The 27,252-nt window shown below is 34.5% G+C and overlaps 1 protein-coding gene across 3 annotated transcripts in view; it reads right to left on the minus strand.

Annotated features, from left to right (window-relative positions):
- Positions 1–27,252, minus strand: part of CCDC178 (coiled-coil domain containing 178) — a 406,037-nt gene that overhangs the window by 341,100 nt on the left and 37,685 nt on the right. For 2 of the 3 annotated variants that reach the window (XM_043558557.1, XM_043558559.1), the window contains exons 4-7: positions 22,139–22,161; positions 10,689–10,774; positions 6,870–7,070; positions 2,148–2,368 (exon numbers count right to left, since the gene is read on the minus strand). In XM_043558557.1, coding sequence (XP_043414492.1) covers positions 2,148–2,368; positions 6,870–7,070; positions 10,689–10,774; positions 22,139–22,161 — 531 coding nt within the window. The remainder of the gene's footprint in view (positions 1–2,147; positions 2,369–6,869; positions 7,071–10,688; positions 10,775–22,138; positions 22,162–27,252) is intronic. The other variant, XM_043558558.1, reaches the window with a different exon arrangement.

Here is a 27,252-nt window from a genome sequence, read left to right on the forward strand (position 1 = left end):
TGATTAGAGATGCGAAGCATCTTTTCATGCATCTATCGACCATCAGGATGTCTTCTTTGGAAAAATGTCTATTCAGGTCTTCCGACCACCTTTCAATTGTATTACTTGTTTTTCTGGTGTTGAGTTATGAAAGGTCTTCACGTATTTTGAATATTGACCTTTTATCAGTTACTGATGGTGCCCCTTAAGCACAAACGTTTTTCATTTTTTAAATGAGATACAATTAACATATAAGTTTCAAGTATAAAACATAATTATTCAATGTTTCTCTATATTGTGAGATGATCATCACAGTAAGTCCAGTTAACATCCATCACCACACATAGCTAGATGTTTTTGTGATGAGAACTTTTAAGATGTACTCTCAGCAACTTATAAATATGCGGTACAATATTATAACTATAGTCACCATTGCTACACATTAAATCCCTCTGATTTATGTATTTTATAACTAGAAGTTTATCTATTGACTCCTTTTTCATTCATCTTCTAACCGGTGCTGCCTGTGGCAACCACCAATCTGTTGTCTATGACTATGAAATTGTATTTTATTTTGTTTCTTTTGATTCCACATATAAATGAGATCATATGATATTTGTCTTTGTCTGTCTGACTTATTTCGCTCAACATAATGTCCTCAAGGTCCATCCCTGTTGTTGCAAATGGCAAGATCTCATTCTTTTTTGGCTGAGTAAAAATCCACTGTATGTATATACATCTTCTTTATCCAGCCATCCACTGATAGACACTTAGATTGTTTCAACATCTTGGTTATTATAAATAACGCAGCAATGTACCAGGGGGTGCACATATGTTTTCAAGTTAGTGTTTTTTTCTTCTAACAAATATCCAGAAGTGAAATGGTTGAGTTATATGACAGTTCCATTCTTAATTTTCTGAGAAACTTCCATACTGTTTTCCACAGTGGTTGCACAAATTTACATTCCCACCAACAGTACACAAGGGTTCCCTTTTCTCCACATCTTTACCAACACTTATTATTTCGTGTCTTTCTGATAATAGCCATTCTGACAAGTATGAAATGATATCTTACTGTGGTTTTGAGTTGCATTTCCCTGATGATCAGTGATGCTGAGAATCTTTTCATGTACTTGTTGGCTATCTGTATGTCTTCTTTGGAAAAATATTTATTCAGATCTTCTGCCCAATTTTTTTTCAGGTTGTCTCTGCTAAGTTCTTTATTTCAGATATTAACCCCTTATCAGATTTGTGACTTGCAAATATTTTCTCCCATTCAGCAGACTGTCTTTTCATTTTGCTGGTGGTTCCTCTTGCCGTGCAAAAGCTTTTCACGGTGATTTAGCCCCACTTGCTTGTTTTTGCCTTTGTTAGGTTTGCTTTAGGTGTCAAATCCAAGACAGCAAGTAAAAGGAATAAACTAGATTTCTCTGTATCAACAATAGTTTGATATCTTAAAAAAATCAGATTAAAAAACAACTTACAGAAAGTTATACGTTTGATACTATTTAAAGAATGAAAAAGAAACCATGTATTGTGCTAAAATACATATATATGTATAAGAATATACAACTTTCACCTAGAAACAGAATTTCATGGTGAGGTTGCCTTCAGAGAGCGAGGGAGGAAAATGGACTGGTTGAGGAAAATACAGAACACATTTAGCAGCTCTAAATAATCAAAAGTAATGGCAGGTATAAATGTGCTCATTTAATGGCAGGTATAAATACTTTATTTTTCTATACTTGCTCATTTAATGGAAGGTATAAATACTTTATTTTTCTGTAACACAATCCCACAATAAGAGTGTTAAATATTGAAAATATTTTATACTTTATTATCATAAACAATGAAAGTGACTGATATATATTTGCCTTCTCCTGCAGTTCAATTTACAACTTCAAATATTACCATGTTGTTTTAAATCTCCAAAATTTTATTAGTAAGTTGACTAAATATTATTAATACCCCTAAGTTTAAAAGGAAAGAAGACACGGTTTAAATGAATATCAAATGACTGTATTGTGTGTAGTATAATATTCCTTTGGGAAATAAGTAGCAGGTCAATTTTCAATGAAAATGAAACATTTAAAGATGTTAATTTCTTTTAGCTGAAACATTTTTTATAACTATCTATAAATCTATAAGATACGTATCCATTAATTTACCTCAAATTTTTTTATATAAAATTCTTTCAGAGTTTCAAGTTCTTGGTTCTGCTTTGAGTTAATTAGAGGACTGCGTGCATTCATGTAGTCTGTGTCTGCTTGAAGCTTTGCATTAGCTTCCTCCAATTTCACCTTTTGTTCCTCAAAATGTTTTAGCTGATAAGCTCTATCTTCAAGATGCCATTGTAATTCTACAATATCTCTCAAATAGGCCTCATGTTCTAGACATACAATAACAAAAGAAAATCTGATTTTAAAACAAAAGCTCCAGAAGGCAATCTTTATTTGTAAAAGAGAAATATGAAATACTTTAGATTCCAAAATTACTTATCTGTGAAGCTTCCTAAATTTAATATAAATTATTTTAGTATTGCCTTATAAAATATATTGCTTTCATCATTTATCATCAAAGGGATTAAAATATATGTATTATAAGATAATAATTGTTTGTACAAATCCTGCTTATAACAACCAATGTATATACAGGGTTACATACAACCACTCTATGTAATTACAAAATGAGAAAAACTGCAAGAGTAGAGGCCTTTAAAATCATCTAGAAGTAAAACGATGAGATAGGAGTTATAAATATCAGAAAGAAAAAGGAAAAAAATAAGTACGATTTTCTGTTGATATAATTATATATCAAAACACAAAAGAATCAACTAAAACTTACAGGTCAGTAATATGAGCTATTAAAAAAGTGGCTATAAGCCATATTTAAAAAGTGACAGTAAGTCACTGAGTTCCAAAGCATTTGTTACAAAGAATTATTATGGTAATATCTGACTAATTCACATGACAAAACAATGCAAAACAAAATTAGAAGATTTAACATTGTGTTATTACTGAGATCTTCTTCCACAGTAGAAGCATTCTTGTGAGCATTTATATGGGACACAATTATCTTCCTACTCCATCCTTTCTCCAATCATAGGGAAGTACCCATGGAGCCAGGAATGTAGGTTAAGGGAAAGACAGAGAATCTAAAGAAACAGGTACAATGAGAGTACCAGGGGAATCTGAGTCATTAGTTCATTTGTGCTTTCAGACGCTGCTTGAGTATAATAAATATAGTATATGTACTCTCCTTTTTTTTTTTAATTTTTGTAATGTTTATTTATTTTTGAGAGAGAGAGAGAGAAAGAGAGAGAGAGCAGGAGAGGGGCAGAGAGCAAGGGAAACACAGAATCTGAAGCAGGCTACAGGCTTCCGGCTGTCAGCACAGAGCCCAATGCGGGGCTCGAACTTGTGAACTGCAACTTATTTCTGGTTATCTTTTTTGATAGGAAAATGAAAAGACATTTGCTAGATTATTGGCTGCATAGTGTCAGTGGCTGTCATTCTGGGGAGGAGGATGCAGTGACCAAGTAGGGGTATAAATACCACACCCTCATTCTTCTCCATTATCTCCCTTGGTCTCTTACCACTGAACCCGTTGGTTGCACTAGCAGGAAGCCAGAGTACCAAAAATATCTTTGATGCAGTCTATTATGAATAAGCTTCATGGACCAAAACACAAAAGATACAAGCGTGAGCATGCTGGTTAGGGGGATGGATGGATCTGGAGGAGTTACCACAAGATATCTAGAAAAATTGAATGTCCTTAATTTTCTGAAAATTGTAAGTAGAATTTTTATAATAAATTATCCACAATTCTTTAAACATCATATTTCATATTAATGCTGTTAAGGAGATTAAAAGTTTTTCCTGTCACATAAATTGGAGACTTTGAGAATTTAAAGACTACATGAATATATAATTCTAGAACCTGTAAAAAAAATTCATAAAATTTAGAAATTATATCCTAAATATATCAATATGAAGGCAATATATTCCTGAAAGCACATAGTTTTTCAGGAATACTTTATAAATAGGAGGTACTTAAAAACTACATAGTAATAATGAATTTAAATTTCATTGCATATGTTAGCCACTTAAATAAAATAAAGCAGAAGAACATAAATTTGTTTTTTAAGTAGATTTTTAATAGTTTTTAAAAGATCTTTAAGTAGCTCTTTAAATAAAAGATAGCCCAAGCAATAAATTATCACCAATGGCAAGAATGTATTCCATCACTGAAAATGCATTTATAAAGTATCTAGAATGTCCACACATGTATCTCAATTTAGTTTTATTTTGGCAATTCCTTAAGTAGAACTTCATATAAACCACAAACTACAGTATGCACTCTTATAAAGGCTATATGAGATTATACAGAAATCAGCAAAATATTAAAAACCAGCTCCCACTGATTTTTCTACTACTAATGACAAGGAAGGGCTTCCAAAACATTTTCAAAAATTGCAGATGACTCCCTGTGGATGTGAATATGAATCTGCTCAAGACCCTACTGGAATCCAGAATTTCCCAGAATTCCCATTCCATTCCGACCCTATTGTACTTTTGGTTGTCTCTAACATACCAATATATATGCATGTATGGATTTACAAATTACACAGCTATGCTATTTTATTAGTAGAGTATGCACATTTTAAATTCTATTCAAAAACCTTGTTAATCAGAACAAACTAACTCCAAGCCTGAATAAAACATGTGTAGAAACTAAATATATTGTAAAATGTATTACTTTAAATGCATGGGTAGAAAAATGTCTACCTGAGTTTAGAGCAATTTTGCATAATTTTTGGAATTAACTCTTTAGTAAAGGGTAGCAAAGTGCATAGACAAAGGCTAAGTTAAATTCATCCAGTCTAGGCTCTGGGAAATTTCCTGCTTCTTGAGTTCTGCTCCAGAAGGGAGTAAACAAATGGTGAGGTCAATCTGTGAGCTCAGTATTACTTTAAAAGGAGGAAATACTCATTAAACCTACATTTTATTTTATTTTATTTTATTTTATTTTATTTTATTTTATTTTATTTTATTTTATTTTATTTTATTTTATTTTATTTTATTAAAATAACATAATTTAGGAACCACTGGATACTGTATTTTATCTGGTGCAATAAAAGCAAAATTAAAAACCCAAATAATCAAGAAAGAAAATAAAAAGAATAAAATGTTAAAATGTAAGTAAAAGTTCTTGGGTGCCTGGCTGGCTCAGTCAGTAAAGCATGCAACTCTTGATCTCAGGGTTGTAAGTTTGAGCCCGACATTGGGTGTAGATATTACTTAAAAACAAAATCTAAACAATGTGTTACTGGAGTACCTGGCTGACTCACTTGATAAAGCACGCGATAAAGCATGCGACTCTTGATCTTAGGGTTATGAGCTCAAGCCCCACACTGGGTGTACACATTACTTAAAAAAATGTTTTAACTATATATAAATATATATATGTATATTCATATATATGTTATGTGCACACACACACGCGTGCGCACGCATGCGCGCGCGCGCGCACACACACACACACACACACATATATATGAATATATAAGTTCTTTATTTTGAGAGAGAGAGGAAGAAATAGCAAGCGGGGGAGAGGCAGAGAGAGAAAGACAGAATCCCAAGCAGTCTCCTCACTGCCAGACAAAGCCCAACGCAGGGCTCAAACCCTCAAACTGCAACATCATGACCTGAGCTAAGATCAGGAGCCAGACACTTAGGGGTGCCTGGGTGGCTCAGGTGGTTGAGCATCCAACTTCTGCTCTGGTCATGATCTCACAGCTGGTGAGTTTGAGTCCCGTGTCAGGCTCTATGCTGACAGCTCAGAGCCTGGAGCCTGCTTCAGATTCTGTGTCTCCCTCTCTCTCTGCCCCTCCCCTGTTCGTGCTCTACCTCTCTCAAAAATAAACATTAAAATTTTTTTTTTCTAAAAAGACAGGCATTTAACTGACTGAGCCACCCACTCACCCCTATAAATAAAAGTTCTAACCTTTTCTCGCAACTCCCTAAAATGTATACACCCTACTATAGAAACTATAATTTTAGAAGACATATAACAAAGGTGTATGTAAGTATTCTTTTTGACACATAATATTATGTCTCAAGATGATAATGGCTCCCTTTTCCTCTCAAAAGTGCCTTAACTTAAATGATAGGTTTTTGAGTACCCTAATATAATCTACTTATAAAGCATGTAAATACTGAATTAAAAATTTTAACTGAATTAAAATTTATTTATAAACAAATTCCAGTCTCAGAAATTGTGTAGTCAGGCATGTTTGACAGGCATGTTTGGAGAATTAAAAAATCAAATGCCTTTAGATTATTTAATACTTTGCCACAGGTCTCTTACTCTTTAGTCTAAAAGACAGTATTTCCTTTCTAAATATTTGTTACTTACCCCTTGGAATCATCTCAAGTCTTACTGCCTGTTAAAAGTTCTTAATGAAATATACTACTGAATTGTCAAAAGCATATTCATGTTGCTAAAATATCACTTTAAAACTCTTTTATTTTCCCAGATTTAAATATGTGGCCAATGACAATAACTGGAAATCACTCAAATTTCTAAATTTCAAGTACTCAAACAATGTAGTCATCATAGGAAATGTGCGAAATGTCTGAATGCCACCCTTGAGTACCATAAATACTATGGAATTTCCAACAAACACCAAGCCAGGGAAGGTCCAGGTTTGCTCAGTGCAGTCCCAGTAATATACTTGAATTCAGCATTATCATCAATAGCATCTATCAAAACTGCACTAATTTAGATACAAAACAATGTGGTCACTGTTGATTTTTTTCCCCAAGTTTCAACTGATTATGCCTCTTCAACAAAGTAAATAGCAACATGAAAAAAATCCTTATTATTACCTTTCTGCACAGCTAGTGGGATTTCTTGAAGTCTCCAAATTGACCAAGAATCAATTTTCATGTGAATCTTTTTCTTTCTTGACTTTTGTCGTTTTAAAGCTTCTTCAGCTTCTGCACGGTCAGTTTCTAGACTTTTAATGAGATGAATGGCCTCTGATAGCAATATTTCCATTTCCTGCTTTAATTCTGGACACCTTTCATCTTAAAATAGAAATATGTACTCACATTTGTTAATGAATAAGGTTATAAACTAGGTGGTGGGAACATAGGTACTATCATATTGTTACTGTTTTTTAGTATTTATATGTTTAATAAGAGAATTTTAGAAAAATGAATTGGCCTTTTAAAGACAGCTCTATTATAACAGAATCCTAACATTAATTAAAACCTTTGAAGACAGATTTTTAAGTGAACATTTTATAAAATAATTAGAATAGCTAAATCTCAAGCAATAGCTTTATGTATAATATTTTACCTAAAGAAAAACTGCTTTATTCACAAGCTATATTATAGAACTTTATTTTTAAATTATGCTTGTGTTTCGTTTCCTCTCATTCTATGACAAAAGCAAATAACAATGATTACATCAGATAAAGACTGAAAATCCTCAGATGGTTCCTAGAAATAAGACACTTTATTCCTTATCAGATAATAGCATCCCTAGTTAGCCTTGCCAGGAATTCATTGCTTCCAAATTCTGTTTATTCTGTTATAACACAAATTAACTCCTGTAATGAGATATATTTGTGATTCCTGGTTCACAGCTCTGAAATGTTACGGTTTAATGTTAACAGAATGATTAACATGGGTATTCATTCATCTATTTATACTAGAAACATGTAGAGAGCCTGTTACGTTCTAGGCAATATGTTCTCTCCCCAGAGATAGAGCAGTAAGGAAGATGGATACGGGTTCCACTCTGGTGAGATTTATACTTGTAAACAGTGACTTTTGCCAAAATGTGACATGACAAGAAGACATAAACAAACACCAAGTGTCAAGAAAGGCAAAGCCTCAAAGAGCTGAGGCTAGAGGAAAAACAGTAAAACTGGAAAAAGAAAAAGACAACTAATAGACCTCTGTTTTGTTTTACTTTGGACAATAAAGCAATAACTTGCTGCTAGAAGATTGTATTAGACATTGGTTTTAAGTGCAAGCTCAGTAGCCACACAGTTTCTACTTCTAACCTAGTAGGCCTGTCAAAGAAATTCAGCATGCTGCCTGAAAAGAATTCTTGAGAAACAGGATTCTCTACTGTAATGCATAAAAATTATCTTTTCATGGATTGGCCCTTTGTCTGGTCCCTACTTTGGTTTATTGTCCTCTGTTTTCAAATTCTACCACCTCCTGGATATGTTATATTCTTAAGTGTCTGGGTATTTTTACGACAACATACACAGTAAACACTGTATTCTCCAGCCCACTTATGATATATTCAATTCCTATAACGAGATTTCAGTCTGAAATGTGTGATGAAATTAATGCCACGTAAAATTAGAGCACATCTCATGCAATATAAATATGTTTTGGCAAACATGTCTATCATGTTTGCACAAGATGTCTTTTGTACTGTTTCTATGATAGCATCCTAAAATAAATGCTGTTTATAACTTGAAATGCCTCCAATTCATTGTATTTAATCTACCTCTCAATTTTTTTTCAGAATACCATTTCAATTAGTTTTACTGTTTCATACTACGTGAGCAACCACTTGCAATTTTTTTTAGCACAAACACCTAATTACAATAAATCTTCCTCAACTTGACACTGTGTTATATTCTGGGAAAAAATGTGTGAGTTCACAATAAACATAGCTGTTTCACTGTTATGTTGTGGTCCTTAATATATTAATCTTTTCTTACAACATTTGTCATGTGCAAAACTAAGAAGTAATACATGAGCTTTTTTTCCCTTCAGTGTAGATATAAATATATGAAATGTAAATAGTAAACACAGATCTTCACTATGAATGAGAGTTTTGAAAAACAAAGTATTAGTGCTTTTAAAAAGTCCTGAATTCATGAGGCGTTTGGGTGGCTCAGTCCATTAAGCGGCCAAGTCTTGATTTCAGCCCAGGTCAGGATATCATAGTTCATGGGTTCAAGTCCCGTGTCTGGCTATGCACTGAAAGCATGGAACCTGCTTGGGATTCTCTCTCTCTCTCTCTCTCTCTCTCTCTCTCTCTCTCTGCTCCTCCCCTGCTTTCATGTTCTCTCTCAAAATAAATAAACATTTTTTTTTTTTAAGTCCTGAAAGCAGGGATGCCTGGGTGGCTCAGTTGGTTAAGCCTCGGACTGTGGCTCAGGTCATGATCTCACAGTTCTTGAGTTCGAGCCCATATTGGGCTCTGTGCTGACAGCACTGAGCCTGGAGCATGCTTCCGATTCTGTGTCTCCCTCTCCCTCTCTCTGCCCCTTCTCTGCTCACACTGTCTATCTCTCTCTCAAAAATAAATAAACATTAAAAAAAAAGTTCTGAATTCATTAGTTATCTCTCATGAAAGGAAAATGTTTAATAAATCTTTATGGTGAAGGTAGGAAGAGGTGTTTAATATAATATTAAAACTATAGAGGTGCCTGGGTGGCTCAGTCCATTAACTGTTCAACTCTTGATTTCAGTTCAGGTCATGATCTCACGGTCATAAGATTGAGCCCACCTAGGGCTCTTGGTTGTACATGGAGCTTGCTTAAGATTCTCCATCTCTCAGGGGCGCCTGGGTGGCGCAGTCGGTTAAGCGTCCGACTTCAGCCAGGTCACGATCTCGCGGCCCGTGAGTTCAAGCCCCGCGTCGGGCTCTGGGCTGATGGCTCAGAGCCTGGAGCCTGTTTCCGATTCTGTGTCTCCCTCTCTCTCTGCCCCTCCCCCGTTCATGCTCTGTCTCTCTCTGTCCCAAAAATAAATAAACGTTGAAAAAAAAATTAAAAAAAAAAAAGATTCTCCATCTCTCTCTCTCTCTCTCTCTCTCTCTCCCTCCGTCCCTCCATTGCTCACGTGCGCATGCACTTGCATGTACGTTCTCTCTCTCTCTCTCTCTCTCTCTCTCTCAAAAAAATACATTCAAATATGCTGAAGTATTTTTAACAAAATTTTATTCCAGTATACAAATTGTTGTACATAAACACACACACACACACACATAGCAGAGCCTCTATGTCCAGTATGGCAGCCATGAACCATATGTGACTATTTAAATTTAATGTAACTTAAAATTTTTTTTTTTTTCTCAACGTTTATTTATTTTTGGGACAGAGAGAGACAGAGCATGAACGGGGGAGGGGCAGAGAGAGAGGGAAACACAGAATCGGAAACAGGCTCCAGGCTCTGAGCCATCAGCCCAGAGCCTGACGCGGGGCTCGAACTCCCGGACTGCGAGATCGTGACCTGGCTGAAGTCGGACGCTTAACCGACTGTGCCACCCAGGCGCCCCAAATGTAACTTAAAATTAAACTGAAAAGTTAAATTCTTCGGTCTCCCTAGCTACATTTCAGGTGGTTAACAGCTATATGTGGCTAGTAGCTACTTTACTGGATGGTGGAAATAGAGAACACTTTGATTATCCCAGAAAGTCCTACTGGATGGCCTTGAATTACAGTTAGCTTCTTGAGAGGTAGGAAGGGATCATTATTTACTTAGGACCTAGCCCAGTATATGGTACAGCAAATATTTATTGAATTTTGTTGTTTAATCAAATGATATAGAAGGCTCTTTATTAGATATGCACAAGAATTATAAAACTTTTAAAAATGATTATGGTGATAATTAAAAATATTTAATTTTTAAACATAATTTCACTTATCTAAGTATGGGGTATAATTTTACCTCTTTCTTCTTCTGGTTTGACCTCTTTCATTGGTGTAGCAATACTCCAATCTTCCTTCCACTCTTTTGTGGAAGAAGTTCTGCTCCTATATAAAGGGAAAGAAGCAACTAATTAATAAAGAACTGTTGTACTTAAACTCACTAAGCAAATTTTAGGTGATTCTCTTACATTAACTTTTAAATGTTTGTGGGGAAACTTACTATGCATGATAATGCTACTATATAGGAGAGCAATATAGCAAAAGTCTGATACATAATGGGCTTGATAATTCATGGTAAATTAATAGACATTTAAAATCTGTCACAAATGACCTGAAAATATTTCAGGGGTTATTAAAACAGTTCTTTTTTAAAAATGAAATTGGTAAGGCACTTGGGTGGCTCAGTCGGTTAAGCATCTGACTCTTGATTTCAGCTCAGGTCATGATCTCATGGTTCATAAGATTGAAACCCTGCATCAGACTCTGTGGTGACAGCCCAGAGCCTGCTTAGGATTCTCTCTCTTCCTCTCTCTCTGCCCCACCCCAGCCTGTGTTCTTGATCTCTCTCAAAACAAAGACATAAACTTGAAAAAAAAAGAGAGAAATTGGTGTTTCCTGTAGAGTGTTTTATCAGAAAAAAAGGGGAGTTTATTGAGAATAATTTGAGAGCTCTTTCTCTAACTTCAGTTTAGCAGTTTCTGGGACACCAATATAAATTCCAAAACCAAAATTGCTACTTCAGATTTGAAATTATAAGGTGTTTGCAAAATGTCCAAATTAGTATGTTATTTCTTTCCCAAGGAATTTTTCTAAGTAAAGTTCTCTATATTGGATAATACAGAGAGAATATATAGAGAATTTGATCCAATTCTAGAATCCAGACTAGTTTTCATTGTATTTAAAAAGAAGTATTTTCCTTTGATAAAAGTTATAAGAAAAACAGTTATCAACAACAAACAAGGGAGTTATTTTCATGAAATTACTGTCTTATTAAATAAGTATCACAAATTAAAGGAAGTTCATACACACCAAAAATCATAATATAAAATAACACATATTAATTTTTAAATATAACAGAATATAATATTCTAATATTTCAATATTTATACAATTAGAATCATAAAATATTACATGCTGCTTTAGTTACGTGACATTGTTACAGACACTGTAACATTCTTATCACATGACGACATATTTCCCATGACTGCATATTATGTATTTCCTTGTTCCACAATTTATTTAAGAAAGCCTGTTTGGCTTCTCAAAAAGAAAAGGGAGATGACCCAAATAGATAAAATCATGAATGAAAATGGAATTATTACAACCAATCCCTCAGAAATATAAACAATTATCAGGGAATACTATGAAAAATTATATGCCAACAAATTGGACAACCTGGAAGAAATGGACAAATTCCTACACACCCACACTCTTCCAAAACTCAATCAGGAGGAAATAGAAAGCTTGAACAGACCCATAACCAGCAAAGAAATTGAATCATTTATCAAAAATCTCCCAACAAATAAAGAATCCAGGACCAGATGGGGAGCTCTACCAGACGTTTAAAGCAGAGATAAAACCTATCCTTCTCAAGCTATTCCAAAAAATAGAAAGGGAAGGAAAACTTCCAGAATCATTCTATGAAGCCAGTATTACTTTGATTCCTAAACCAGAGACCCAGTAAAAAAAAAAGAGAACTACAGGCCAATATCCCTGATGAATATGGATGCAAAAATTCTCAATATATACTAGCAAATCAAATTCAACAGCATATAAAAGGAATTATTCACCATTATCAAGTGGGATTCATTCCTGGGCTGCAGGGCTGGTTCAACATTCACAAATCAATCAACGTGATACATCACATTAATAAAAGAAAAGATAAGAACCATATGATCCTGTCAATCGATGCAGAAAAGGCCTTTGACAAAATTCAGCACCCTTTCTTAACAAAAACCCTTGAGAAAGTCGGGATAGAAGGAACAAACTTAAACATCATAAAAGCCATTTATGAAAAGCCCACAGCTAACATCATCCTCAATGGAGAAAAACTGAGGGCTTTTTCCCTGAGATCAGGAACACGACAGGGATGCCCACTCTCACCGCTGCTGTTTAACATAGTGTTGGAAGTTCTAGCATCAGCAATCAGACAACACAAGGAAATCAAAGGCATCAAAATTGGCAAAGATGAAGTCAAGCTTTCACTTTTTGCAGATGACATGATACTATACATGGAAAATCCGATAGACTCCACCAAAAGTCTGCTAGAACTGATACATGAATTCAGCAAAGTTGCAGGATACAAAATCAATGTACAGAAATCAGTTGCATTCTTATACACTAACAATGAAGCAACAGAAAGACAAATAAAGAAACTGATCCCATTCACAATTGCACCAAGAAGCATAAAATACCTAGGAATAAATCTAACCAAAGATGTAAAAGATCTGTATGCTGAAAACTATAGAAAGCTGATGAAGGTAATTGAAGAAGATATAAAGAAATGGAAAGACATTCCCTGCTCATGGATTGGAAGAATAAATATTGTCAAAATGTCAATACTACCCAAAGCTATCTACACATTCAATGCAATCCCAATCAAATATTGCACCAGCATTCTTCTCGAAACTAGAACAGGCAATCCAAAAATTCATATGGAACCACAAAAGGCCCCGAATAGCCAATGTAATTTTGAAGAAGAAGACCAAAGCAGGAGGCATCACAATCCCAGACTTTAGCCTCTACTACAAAGCTGTAATCACAAAGACAGCATGGTTTTGGCACAAAAACAGACACATAGACCAATGGAATAGAATAGAAACCCCAGAACTAGACCCACAAACGTATGGCCAACTCATCTTCGACAAAGCAGGAAAGAATATCCAATGGAAAAAAGACAGTCTCTTTAACAAATGGTGCTGGGAGAACTGGACAGCAACATGCAGAAGGTTGAGACTAGACCACTTTCTCACACCATTCACAAAAATAAGCTCAAAATGGATAAAGGACCTGAATGTGAGACAGGAAACCATCAAAACCCTAGAGGAGAAAGCAGGAAAAAACCTCTCTGACCTCAGCCGTAGCAATCTCTTACTCGACACATCCCCAAAGGCAAGGGAATTAAAAACAAAAATGAATTACTGGGACCTTATGAAGATAAAAAGCTTCTGCACAGTAAAGGAAACAACCAACAAAACTAAAAGGCAACCAACGGAATGGGAAAAGATATTCGCAAATGACATATCGGACAAAGGGCTAGTATCCAAAATCTATAAAGAGCTCACCAAACTCCACACCCAAAAAACAAATAACCCAGTGAAGAAATGGGCAGAAAACATGAATAGACACTTCTCTAAAGAAGATATCCGGATGGCCAACAGGCACATGAAAAGATGCTCAGTGTCGCTCCTTATCAGGGAAATACAAATCAAAACCACACTCAGATATCACCTCATGCCAGTCAGAGTGGCCAAAATGAACAAATCAGGAGACTATAGATGCTGGAGAGGATGTGGAGAAACGGGAACCCTCTTGCACTGTTGGTGGGAATGCAAATTGGTGCAGCCACTCTGGAAAACAGTGTGGAGGTTCCTCAAAAAATTAAAAATAGACCTACCCTATGACCCAGCAATAGCACTGCTAGGAATTTACCCAAGGGATACAGGAGTACTGATACATAGGGGTACTTGTACCCTAATGTTTATAGCAGCACTCTCAACAATAGCCAAATTGTGGAAAGAGCCTAAATGTCCATCAACTGATGAATGGATAAAGAAATTGTGGTTTATATACACAATGGAGTACTACATGGCAATGAGAAAGAATGAAATATGGCCCTTTGTAGCAACGTGGATGGAACTGGAGAGTGTGATGCTAAGTGAAATAAGCCATACAGAGAAAGACAGATACCATATGTTTTCACTCTTAGGTGGATCCTGAGAAACTTAACAGAAACCCATGGGGGGGGGGGGGGAAGGAAAAAAAAAAATAGGTTAGAGTGGGAGAGAGCCAAAGCATAAGAGACTCTTAAAAACTGAGAACTGAGGGTTGATGGGGGGTGGGAGGGAGGGGAGGCTGGGTGATGGGTATTGAGGAGGGCACCTTTTGGGATGAGCACTGGGTGTTGTATGGAAACCAATTTGACAAATTTCATATATTGAAACAAAAAAGAAAAGAAAGCCTGTTTAATATGAGGTCAGTTAAGTATTCATTATATTTTCTCCTATAGTTTTAATTTCATTTTTAAATATATGTTTTAAATAATGTATTTTTCTTGCTTTTCTTTAAAAAAATGTTGAATCAGTACATTGTACACTTGAAACTAATGTAACACTGTGTGTCAACTACACTCAAATAAAAAAAGTTAATTAAAGAGAGAAAAATAATTGTCCCAGCATCTATTATTAAATAATGCTCTCCTTACTGGCTTGTAATACCAATTACATGATATATTAAATTATTACATATAATTGAATCTATTTTTGTGTATTTTATTCTAAAATTCAGTTAACTTGGGGGCCAGCAAAATTTTAATTCTTATAAATTTTTTTTAATTGAGGCAAAAGTCAAATGACATAAAATTAACCATTTGTAAGTGTAAACTTCAATGGCATTTACTACATTCAATGCTGTGCAGTCATCATCCCCATCTAGTGGTAAAACATTCTCTTCACCTCAGAAGAACAGCCTCTTATTTATTAAGCAATCTCCTGCCTTGCCCTTTCCCACCAGCCCCTGTCAGCGACCAGTGTGCTTCCCATGTCTATGGGTTTACCTGTTATGGATATTTCATATAAATGGAATCATACAGTAGGTCACTTTCTGTGTCTGGCTTCTTTAACTTAGCATGATGGTTTAGAAGTTTATCCGTGTTGCGGCTTGTATCAAAACTTTTATTACTTTTGGTGGTTGAATAATATTCCATTGTATAGATATACCACACTTTATTTATATAGTAGTCCATTGAAAAATCTGAGGTTGTTTCCGCCTTTTGGCTATTGTGAATACTGATGATATGAACATCTGCACACAATATATTGTTTGAATACCTGTCCTCTTGAAATCTTTTCTGTACATACCTCAGAGTGGAATTGCTGGGTTTTCTGATAATTCTTGGTTTAACTTTTTGAGGAACCACCAAAACTGTTCTTTCAAAGTGGCTAAACCATTTGACATTTCCATCAGCAATGTCTGAGATTTTCGATGTTGAATAAAAGTGGCAAGAGCAGGCAGGCATCCTTGTGTGGTTCCTGATCTTAGGTTGAAAATTTTTGGTCTTAAACATTAAGTATAATGTGAGTTGAGGGTTTTTCATAAATGTCCTCTATCATGTTTTCTGATCTGTTTTTTGAGTATTTCCATCATGAAAAGGTGCTGGATTTTGCCACATACTTTCCACATCAATTGAGATGTTCACATGGGTTTGCCCCCTTTATTACAGTGGATATATTACACATTGATTAGTTTTGTTATTTTGAACCACGCTTACACTACCTAGGGGATATCTCACTTTATCATGACATATAATTCTGTTATTATGTTGCTGGGTTCAGGTTGCTAGTATTTTGTGGAAGATTTTTGCATATCTATTCATGAAGTCATTGGTCTATATGCTGCCCTCATAGAATGGGTTGAAAAGTGTTCCATTCTCTTCCATTTTTTGAAAGAGTTAGAGAAGCGCTGGTATTAATTCTTCTTTCAATGCTTAGCAGAATTCACCAGTGAAGCCATTTCGTTCTGGGTTGGAATATTTTTGATTACTGGTTTAATTTATTTACTTGTTACAAATCTGTTTAGATTTTCCACTTCTTCTGAATCGCTTTTGGTAGTCTATGTGTTCCTAGGAATGTGTCTTTTTCATCTTGGTTATCTAAATTTGTTGTTCATAGTATTACCAATTGTTCATAGTATCGTAGCCCCTTTTATTTATGTGAGGTCTGTAGCAATATCCTTGATTCTCATAAATCAAGTCTTTCTTTGTCAGTCTAATCAGAGGTTTGTGAATTTGGCTGATCCTTTCAAAGAAACAACTTTTTAGTGATAGTTTCTTATTTTTCATTCCTGACATCACTGCACTAATCTTTATTATTTCCTTTCTTTTGCTAGCTTTAGCACATTCATTCTTTCCTAGTTCTGTAAGATACAGAATTAGGTTATTGGATTCAGATCTTCATTTTTAACATTAGCACTTAAGGCTAGAAAGTGCCCTCTGAGCACTGCTTTTGCTGCATCTCACGGGTTTCGGTACTGTGTTTTCATTTTCATTCTATTCAGAGTATTTCCCAATTTCCTCTGTGATCACAGCCTTGAGTCACTGAGCTGTTTTGTTGTTGTTGTGGACCATACTGTTAAATATCTACATGTATATGGATTTCCTGGATTTTTCTGTTATTGATTTCTAGTTTCACTCCAAGTGGCCAGAAGGACACTTTGTATGATTTCAGTCATTTTTTATTCTATAGAGATTTGTTATGTGGCCTAACACATGATCTATACTGAGTGGTGTTCAATAACAACATGAAAAGAATGTGTTTTCTACTGCTATTGGGTAGTACATACTATATAAACCTGTTAGGCCAACACTGTTCTAGTGCCGTGCAAGTCTGTATCATTACTGATTTCTTCTTTTTAGTTCTTTTAACCATTATTGAAAGTAGGGATACTAAATTCTCAAACTCTTACTACAGAACTGTATACTTCTCACTTTAATTCTGTCCATTTATACTTCAGGAATTTTGAGGTTATGTTTTGGGTATGTATATAATTTTTATCCCTTCTTCATGAAATGACTCTTTTATCAAGATGTCAATTATTCTTTGTCGTATAAGTTTTACATGGAAGTCTATTTTGTGCAATTAGTTTTAGCTACTCCCGCTCATTTGTTATTTTCATGGAATATGTTTTCCATTCTTTTACTTTCAACATACTATATCTCTGGATCTCGAGTTTCTTATACATAACGTATAATTGAATCATGTATATTTACCCATTCTACCACTCTCTATCTTTTAACATTTTAATCCATTTTCGTGAAAAGCAATTACTGTTAAGAAAGGACTTGACTTCTTTGTCTGATATGTCACTTGCAAATATCTTTTCCCATTCCGTCAGTTGCCTTTCAGTTTTGTTGGTTGTTTCCTTTGCAGTGCAGAAGCTTTTTATCTTCATAAGGTCCCAATAGTTCATTTTTGCTTTTAATTCCCTTGCCTTTGGGGATGTGTCGAGTAAGAGATTGCTACGGCTGAGGTCAGAGAGGTCTTTTCCTGCTTTCTCCTCTAGGGTTTGGATGGTTTCCTGTCTCACATTCAGGTGCTTCATCCATTTTGCATTTATTTTTGTGAATGGTGTAAGAAAGTGGTCTAGTTTTATTCTTCTGCATGTTGCTGTCCAGTTCTCCCAGCACCATTTGTTAAAGAGACTGTCTTTTTTCCATTGGATATTCTTTCCTGCTTTGTCAAAGATGAGTTGGTCATACGTTTGTGGGTCCAATTCTGGAGTCTCTATTCTATTCCATTGGTCTATGTGTCTGTTTTTGTGCCAAAACCATGCTGTCTTTGTGATTACAGCTTTGTAGTAGAGGCTAAAGTCTGGGATTGTGATGCCTCCCGCTTTGGTCTTCTTCCTCAATATTACTTTGGCTATTCGGGGTCTTTTGTGGTTCTACACAGAAAGGAAAGGAGGCAAACCATAAGAGACTCTTAGAAACTGAGAATAAATTGAGGGTTGATGGGGGGTGGGAGGGAGGGGAGTGCGTGATGGGCACTGAGGAGGGCACCTGTTGGGATGAGCACTGGGTGTTGTATGGAAACCAATTTGACAATAAATTTCGTTAAAAAAAAAAAAAGAAAGAAAGAAAGGACTTACTTCTAAGGCACCTGGGTGGCTCAGTCATTTAAGCATCAGACTTGATTTTGAACATTTTTTTTTTAATGTTTATTTGCTTTTGAGAGAGAGACAGAGCATGAGTAGGGGAGGGACAGAGAGAGAGAGAGACAGACAGACAGACAGAATCTGAAGTTGGCTCCAGGCTCCGAGCTGTCAGCACAGAACCCGACACAGAGCTCGAACCCACAAACCATGAGATCATGACCTGAACTGACGTCAAACAGGCAAATCGACTGAGCCACCCAAGCACCCCATCAGACTCTAGATTTTGACTCAGGTCATAATCTTATGGTTCATGAGTTTAAGCCCTATATGGGGTTCTGCTCTGGCAGTGTGGTGCCTGCTTGGGATACTCTCTCTCTAAATAAAAAAAGAAAAATAAAGGACCTACTATTTTTGCCATTTTGCTATGTGTTTTCTATAATACTTAAATATTTTTCATTCTTTAATTTCTCCATAATTGCCTTATTTTGTGGTTAGTTGATTTTTTTCTAGTGTATTTAGTTTCTTTATTGGATTTATGTTGGTGTTTTTTTGTTTGGTTTGGTTTGGTTTTAGAATTTTTCTTAGTGGTTCACTGGAGATTACAATTAACATCTTAACTTCATAAAAATTAAGTTTGGATTAAAATCAATGTAGGTTCAGTAGTATTAAAAAACCTCTGTTCCTTTGTAGTTATGCTCCCTGCCTTTGTGTTGTCATTTTTACAAATTACACAGTTATACACTGTGTGCCTATACACACACATACACACACACACACACATTCACACACACACACACACACACACACAAACACACACACAAACACTTAAATTTGAAAGAGAGTGGGAGCAGGGGAGAGGGACAGAGGGAAAGAGAGAGAGAATCTTAAGCAGGCTCCATACTCAGTGTGGAGCTTAATGCAGGACATGATCCCAAGACCCTGGGATCAAGACCTGAGCTGAGATCAAGAGTCCGATGCTCAACCGAATGAGCCACCCACATTCCCCTATGTGCCTATTAATATAGATTTATAATTTTATCCATTTATCTTAAAAATTATATAGGAAAATGAAAGAGATGCAAAATAAAAATGGCTTCATGTTGACTTTTATATCTATCTTTGTAGCTACCTCACTGTTCTTTACTTCTTCATATGGCTTCAAGTTACTGTCTAGTGTCCTTTGATTCCTGCCTAAAAGACTACCTTTAGGATTTCTGATAGAAAGTTCTGCTAGAGATGGAGCCCCTCAAATTTTTGTTTATTTGGAAATATCTTATTTTCTCCTTTATTTTTGAAGGACACTTTTGCAAGATTCATAATTCTTTTTTGGCAGTTTTATTTTTTCTTCCATCACTTTAAATGTATCATGCTCTTGGGGCGCCTGGGTGGCTCAGTCGGTTAAGCATCCGACTTCGGCTCAGGTCAGGATCTCACGGTTCGTGGGTTCGAGCCCCGCATCGGGCTCTGTGCTGACAGCTCAGAGCCTAGAGCCTGTTTCAGATTCTGTGTCTCCCTCTCTCTCTGCCCCTCCCCCACTTGCACTCTGTCTCTCTCTGTCTCAAAAATAAACATTAAAAAAAATAAAATAAATAAAATAAATAAATATCATGCTCTGGCCTCCATAATTTCTGATGAGAAACTGACTGTTATTTTTATTGAGGATCTCTTATTCATGATGAGTCACTTCTCTCGTGCTATTTTCAAGATACTCTTTGTCCCAGGCTTTCAATGATTTGACCGCAATGTGTGGATCCCTGAGTTTATCCTGTTTAGAGTCCACTAAATTTAGTAAAAGTATACATTCATGTTTTTAGCCAAAATTCTTCAAATATTCTTTCTCCCCCTTTTTCTCTTCCCTGTTACTCTTGCACTCTCATTATGCGTATATTTGTATCTGTGGTAGTGTCCCTCACACCAGTTAGGCTCTGTTCATTTTACTTCATTCTTTCGTCTTTCTGCTTCTCAGCCTGAATAATTTCAATGGATCTATTTTCAAGTTCACTGATTCTTTCCTCTGACTGCTCAAATCTTGATGTTGATGAACATCTCTAATTTTTCATTTCAGTTATTGTACTTTTCAGCTGCACAATATCTACTTGGTTCTTTTTTACAATTTCTATTTCTTTATTGATAATCTTAATTTGTTGAGACATTAGTCTCCTGGTTTTAATTCTTTGTTCATAGTTTCCTTTATCTGTTTGAGAATATTTAAGATAGTTCATTTAGCTATTGTCCAATAAATCCAATGTCTAAGCTTTCTCGGGGCCATTTTTTAAAACTTCTTTTTCCCCCCTTGTTAATGGTACAAACTATCTTTTCTTTTTTTTTTCTTTTGTTTCTTTTTTTTTTTTTTTTTTTTGCTTTGCTTACTTCATAATTTTTGTATGAAACTGGACATTTTAAATAGTTTGATTTGAAATGTAAATAAGATAATCTTCCCTCTGTTGAGTTTGTTGTTGCTATTTGATGTGGGTTGTTGTTCCTTCTTTGTTTAGTAGTAGTTCTTCGAAAAACATTTTGTAATATCTGTATTCTTTGTCATGTGTGGCCACTGAACTAGATGTTTCATTAGCTTACTGGTAAACTTATGTTTTGTCCAAATTATCTTAAATATCTTGAGTCAGAAAAGAAAAGAAAAAGAAGATGAAAAAAGAAAAAGAAAAAAGGAAAAAAGAAAGTAAAAAGAAAAAGAAAAAAAATACTCTCCCAATCTTAGCAGACTGAATCTATGTATTCCTTCAATGCTTATCCAGGATGTTTACAACTCTACCTTCAGTTATTGCCTGCACAGATCTTAAAGGTCAGCCAGAGATAAATGGTCAGGGTCTTCTTGGATCTTCCCTGAACATATGTCTGGCAATGGTCATATGCATGCATTTCTGGATGCTCCAGTATATATGACGGCTTTGAAGAACCCTATTTCCCCCATCTATTTCTTTTGCTGACCTCTTCTTTCCCAGGCAGTGTTCCCACTGTTATTCACAGCCTCAGACAGTGGTTGTGAGTATATGCCTTTAAATGCTTCCAGTAAAGACTGCCTGTAAGCGGTTCCAGCTGAGTGACTGCTCCAAGTCAGGCAAAACAAAGACAAGTCTTTGTGCTGGTTCTTCAAGGAGTCATCAGACAGGTCAAAACGCTGAAACACAATTCTTTGAGAATAAGGTCCATATTGTTTGCTCTGACACTCGCAATCTACACCACAAGTACAGGCTGCTCTCTTCATGGCCACTACTGACCTGGGGACTAGAATGGCAAGTGGGCAATTTAAAGTGCCACAGTGCTCTCTTAATGCAATGCAACAGACTCTTCATTAACTCTTCCCTTGGCTGTTGTTTTTGACTAAATTCAGATTTCTACAAAAGTCGATTCTGACCAATTTTTACCAGCATTTCTTTGTGGTTGGACAGAGCCCTGGAGGTCCCTATTCTGCCATTTGCAGTGACATCTGAATTCTTATGTTTTCAAAAATACATTGTAATATCAAATACAAAAACCTCTGCTTTTAACTTCCTGTTTCTTTTGAAATAAAACTCATCTGCAGCATATTAATCATTAAAATTTAAACATAAAAACAATTTAAAAAGAATAAACGGAGCTTACCATTCTTCAAGAGAAGTTTCAAACTGTCAAAATAAAAGATCTCAATAAAAATCAAATTTTACGTATTTCAAAAAATAACAGTAAACTTATACTTGAACTCACAGATAAAACTATAAGTGCTCCACTTCACATGTCCCATCATATGAGGTCAAACAATACTCTGTTATTTCTAAACCAGGTATTCTACATCCACTATGTAGTCCTTTCATTATTACTGCCACCTAATTATTCTTACCTTTCATCTTCTAAAGCTTACTCCTTCATCAAAGGCCAGTTCAATGCCACTTACTCCCAGAAGACTTTGCACATAATGAGAAGTGCATTATACCCATTGAGTTGTAATATATTACCAAAGAGTGGAAAACACATAACTATAGGTAAGTTCACAAATATGTCGTTTTCTATAGTGTCCCTCTTTTAGACTATAAACTCCAGGCTAGGAGTCATGCTCTACAGATATATTCTAAGAATATCTTGGGCTGTGACACAAATTACCAAAAACACAAGAGAATACATAGTCATAATTTTATGGGTTTCTTAGATAATCTCTAATTCCAGATGTTAGGTTGGGCATACATGATTACTTCTCTTCAATTCCCATGTTGTACAATATTTCTGGAGAAAAATATATATGTTTGCCAATAAAAGCACTGGAACATATACTTCAGAATAATTCCCAGAAATAGAAAGAAATCAGAAGGGACTGCTAGTGAAAACAGAGCAAAGAAAAATATAACTCAGAAGGGGAAAATGAAGACCATTTCAGGGGAGGTGAAAGGCTTCTCTGTGGAGCTCATGAAAAATTCCCAGCATGTGAGAAGAAGCATGTGAGAAGAAGCAGGTGATAATCAAAGTAAACAACTAAAGGCCAGCCTATGGTGAAGCAGACTAGTCTTACTGCTTTTCGTTCTGAGAACCCAGTATACATGGCTGAAAAGATTCCTTCTAGTCACTGACATGAGAACTCTCTAGCCACACAAGATCTGCCTGAGATGGAGAGGCTGTCTAAGAATGGAAGTTGTGGTTCTAGGGAGAAACAAAACGGAGCCCACATAACTAGCAGAATCTCACATAGAAACAAACAGATGGGTAAGGAAAAACAAAGGCTGATTCATCAATGAGTGAAAATACTCTAAAGTGCTACAACCAATTCAAACGCATGCTTATTTAAGTAAACAAAAAAAAGAGTCCCTCAACTTTCTTGCCTAAGCATATTACTTCCCATTTATAAGGAGCTCCAGTATAATTTTGTATATACTGGATAAAAGCCTTTGATGTAAGCAGACTTTGACAGCTGCTAAAAAGCAAACAAATAACAGCAATAGCAGCAAAAACAACAAGAAAAACCAGCAAAAAATGTATGCTCACAACAAGTAAGCAGTCTGGTCTATTATTTATAAATACAGAAGAACAAAAAAGACTATACAAATAATTAAGGAAATATTAGAGCAAAGCAAATAAGAAAATTTACTTAAGACATAACAGAAACACTGGGATGAACAAAAGGGAATACAATAATAAATTCAAGGCATATGTATATTTCTCCACAATATTAAAAAAAATAGAAAGATGAAATATAATATAGGAATGTTGCTATCCAAGGGGTGCCTGGGTGGCTCAGTTGGTCGAGCATCTGACTTCAGGTCATAATCTCATGGTTTGTGAGTTTGAGCCCCATGTCGGGCTCTGTGCTGACAGTTCAGAGCCTGAAACCTGCTTCAGATTCTGTATCTCCCTCTGTCTCTGCCCCTCCCCTGCTTATGCCTGTCTCTCTCTCAAAAATAAATAAACATCAAAAAAAAACTTTTTTTAAGAAAAAGAATGTTGTTATCCAAATATGAAAAAGACTAAAATAAGTAATCATTTCATTACCTATATACATGAGAATTTAGTTTTTTATAAAATTTACATTTCAAATCAAGGGAGATGAACAAGTCAATAAATGATATTAGGATAATTTAAAAAATATTTGGAAGAGAAAAAGTATGTGTCTCATGCTATACCATAAGGTCATAAACTTCAAATCTGAAGAAGCCAAATGTAAAAAAAATAAGGTTAACTGAAATAATAAAACATTTTAATAATCTTGATATGAGGCAAATTTTGTTAATACAAAATTTGTCAGATAATGGATTGGTTTTACATATAAATTTCTCTATGAAAGAGTACTGCAAATAAGTTAAAAATACTACAAGCAGAAAAAAATTGTAACTAACATAAAAGAAAATAGATATTTATCAATACTTCTGCACATATGTAAAAAATAACAAACAAAAAAACTGGGAAAACTATAGGAACAGCAATTAACAGAAAATTAAATACAAATGGGCAGAAAGCTTAGGATGTTCTATTTATGTGTACTAAATGATCTATATATATTTAGCCATATCTATGTACATGTACATATAATTATATACACACAGATATATGTTAAATGAATACTATATGTATATTAATATTTTAAAGAACTAATAATTTAACATAAGGTTTTCATCAATTTGCCCACCTTCCTCATTATCTCCTACTTAATCCTCTCCTCTAAATTAGTTTCAGTATTTGCTAAACTGCTGAAATTTTCTTGTGCTAACAGTATAATAGATTTAATGGAATCTAAAAAAACTTCTGAAGAGACTAAATTCATCTACATAATAAAAAAACTGATGAATGCAGTTGTTTGAAATCCCAATGGGTTTAGCATGTAATATGACAAGCTTATTCTAAAATCTATATGTACTAAGAACAGCCAAAGAAGTATAAGAAAGGAAAAAAGAGGGAACTACCATACCAAATATTAAAACATATTATGGAGGGGCAGGCGCCTGGGTGGCTCAGTCGGTTGAGCGGCCGACTTCAGCTCAGGTCATGATCTCACGGTTTGTGAGTTCGAGCCCTGCGTCCGGCTCTGTGCTGATGGCTCAGAGCCTGGAGCCTGCTTCAGATTCTGTCTCCATCTCTCGGGCCTTCCCCTACTCATGCTCTGTGTCTCACTGTCTCTCAATAATAAATAAACATTAAAATTTTTTTTTAATATATTATGGGGATGTCTAGATGGCTCAGTAGGTTTAGCGTCCCACTCTTGATTTTGGCTCAGGTCATGATCTCACAATTGGTGAGATGGAGTCCCATCTGCTTGGGATTCTTTCTCTCCCTCTCTCTCTATCCCTTCCTACACACTCATGCACTCTCTTTCTCTCTCTCAAAATAAATAAATAGACTTTAAAAACAATATTATGAAGCATATTTAGTAAAATGAGGTACTATAATAGAGATAAAATTAACCAGTGGAATGATGGGAGTCAGAAATAGATATAATCATATATGAACACTTGATATGATAGATAGAATATTACTGATTTCTAAGAAATGACTGGATTTTGCAAAAAACTGATGTTGAGAAAAAAAATTTTCTCTATTTTTACAAATGAAAATAACTACCTATTCCATTCTTTGTATCTGCACACACACAAAAACACAATTTCACGTTGATAACAATTAAATCTCAAGCAAAAAAACACCTTAAAATTTTAGAAGAAATAAAAGAAAAATTTTCATGACTGCACTATGGAGAGAGTTCTTAAACAATATGCAAAGCACTTAAAGGGAAAATGAAAGATGTAAGTGTATTAAAATTAAAAACTTATTTTAACTAAAAGATATCATAAAGTAAAAAGACAGGTCAAACTGAGAGAGTAAGTTTAAAACATATATAACAAATTAAAGATAGCAACTTGTTCCTACAGGTCCATAAGAAAATCCAAATAAACCCAAAAGACAATGGCAAATGATAAATGTACAGAGAAGAGAATGAGCATTCAATGAGTGTATTATTAGACCTTAAACTAATCAATAATTAGGAAAATAATTATCCCTCAGTTTAACTGGTAACTCACAGTCCTGCATACTGCAGAAACCTACCAACAGGCTGATTTATATAATAGTCCTGAGAAACCATTTGAAGTATCACAAGAAAGTCAGAAAGAAATCGGTTAAGAGGCTCTTTAATAATTGTGACATAATTACCCAAAAATGTTAAATTCCTCAACAAGTACGCAATGCTTAATACTATGGGTTTAATCCTTTTTGTAGCACAACAGAACATGATGTATTTTATAATGATAAAGATAGGTTACCTACATTTTTCAAAATAGAGTTAAATTTGGTATACACATTTTAGGATCATCTATCAAAACCTTACCATAGCAACATTTTTGTAGATGTTAAGTGATGAAGCAATAAAGAAAAACTATTTTAATCAGTCTTTGATCCGATATGAGAAGGTAAAACTCGACATACCTAGTATTCAAATAACATTGATAACAATGGTTAACAAAGGGAAGGCCTACAATGCCACAGAAAACTTTGGAGTTTTATATTCATAATTACTTATCTGAAATATTTATAAAAGTTTTAGAAACTGCTTGAAATTGCTAAATTATTTTTAATAAAATTCCGTTAAAATTAAGCTTAGAATTTCACTTACTGCCATAAATGTTTTAGATATTTAGAAACACTGATTATAATTCGCAGTTAACCAATTTTACCCAACTAACCACAAAATTCCGTACATTTTTTTATTTCTTTCTCTTTCAAAAAGCAAGAGAAACAAAAGTGGGAGGGTACTAAAAATATCACTTTGGACACACTTTTAAAAATTAACACATTACAGGGAAATCAAAAACTTTATTTGCCTTTAGCTCTAAACTACATTGCTCACAAACTTCTGCTTGATACGTATAACATTCTAAATGACCTGGTTATTTAACTTCATATTTCTATTAAAAAGTATTCCCAAATGTTTTATATATTTAAATTATATTTATATATTTTATATTATATAAATTATATATTTATATTTATATTTATATATATTATATATTTATATATATTAAATATGTATATTTAAATATATATTAAAATATATATTAAATATAAATTAAATATAAATTTATTTTATATATATTTATAAATATATTTATATTTATATTATATATTTTATATATATTTATATAAATTTATATATATTTATAAATAAATATAAATTTATTTTATATATATTTAAATTTAAATATTTAAATTGTCACATTTAAATGCTATTTACTTTTTAAGACAAGGTA

This window comes from Prionailurus bengalensis, chromosome D3 (assembly GCF_016509475.1).
Source record: "Prionailurus bengalensis isolate Pbe53 chromosome D3, Fcat_Pben_1.1_paternal_pri, whole genome shotgun sequence".
In the NCBI taxonomy this organism is placed as follows: Eukaryota; Metazoa; Chordata; class Mammalia; order Carnivora; family Felidae; genus Prionailurus; species Prionailurus bengalensis.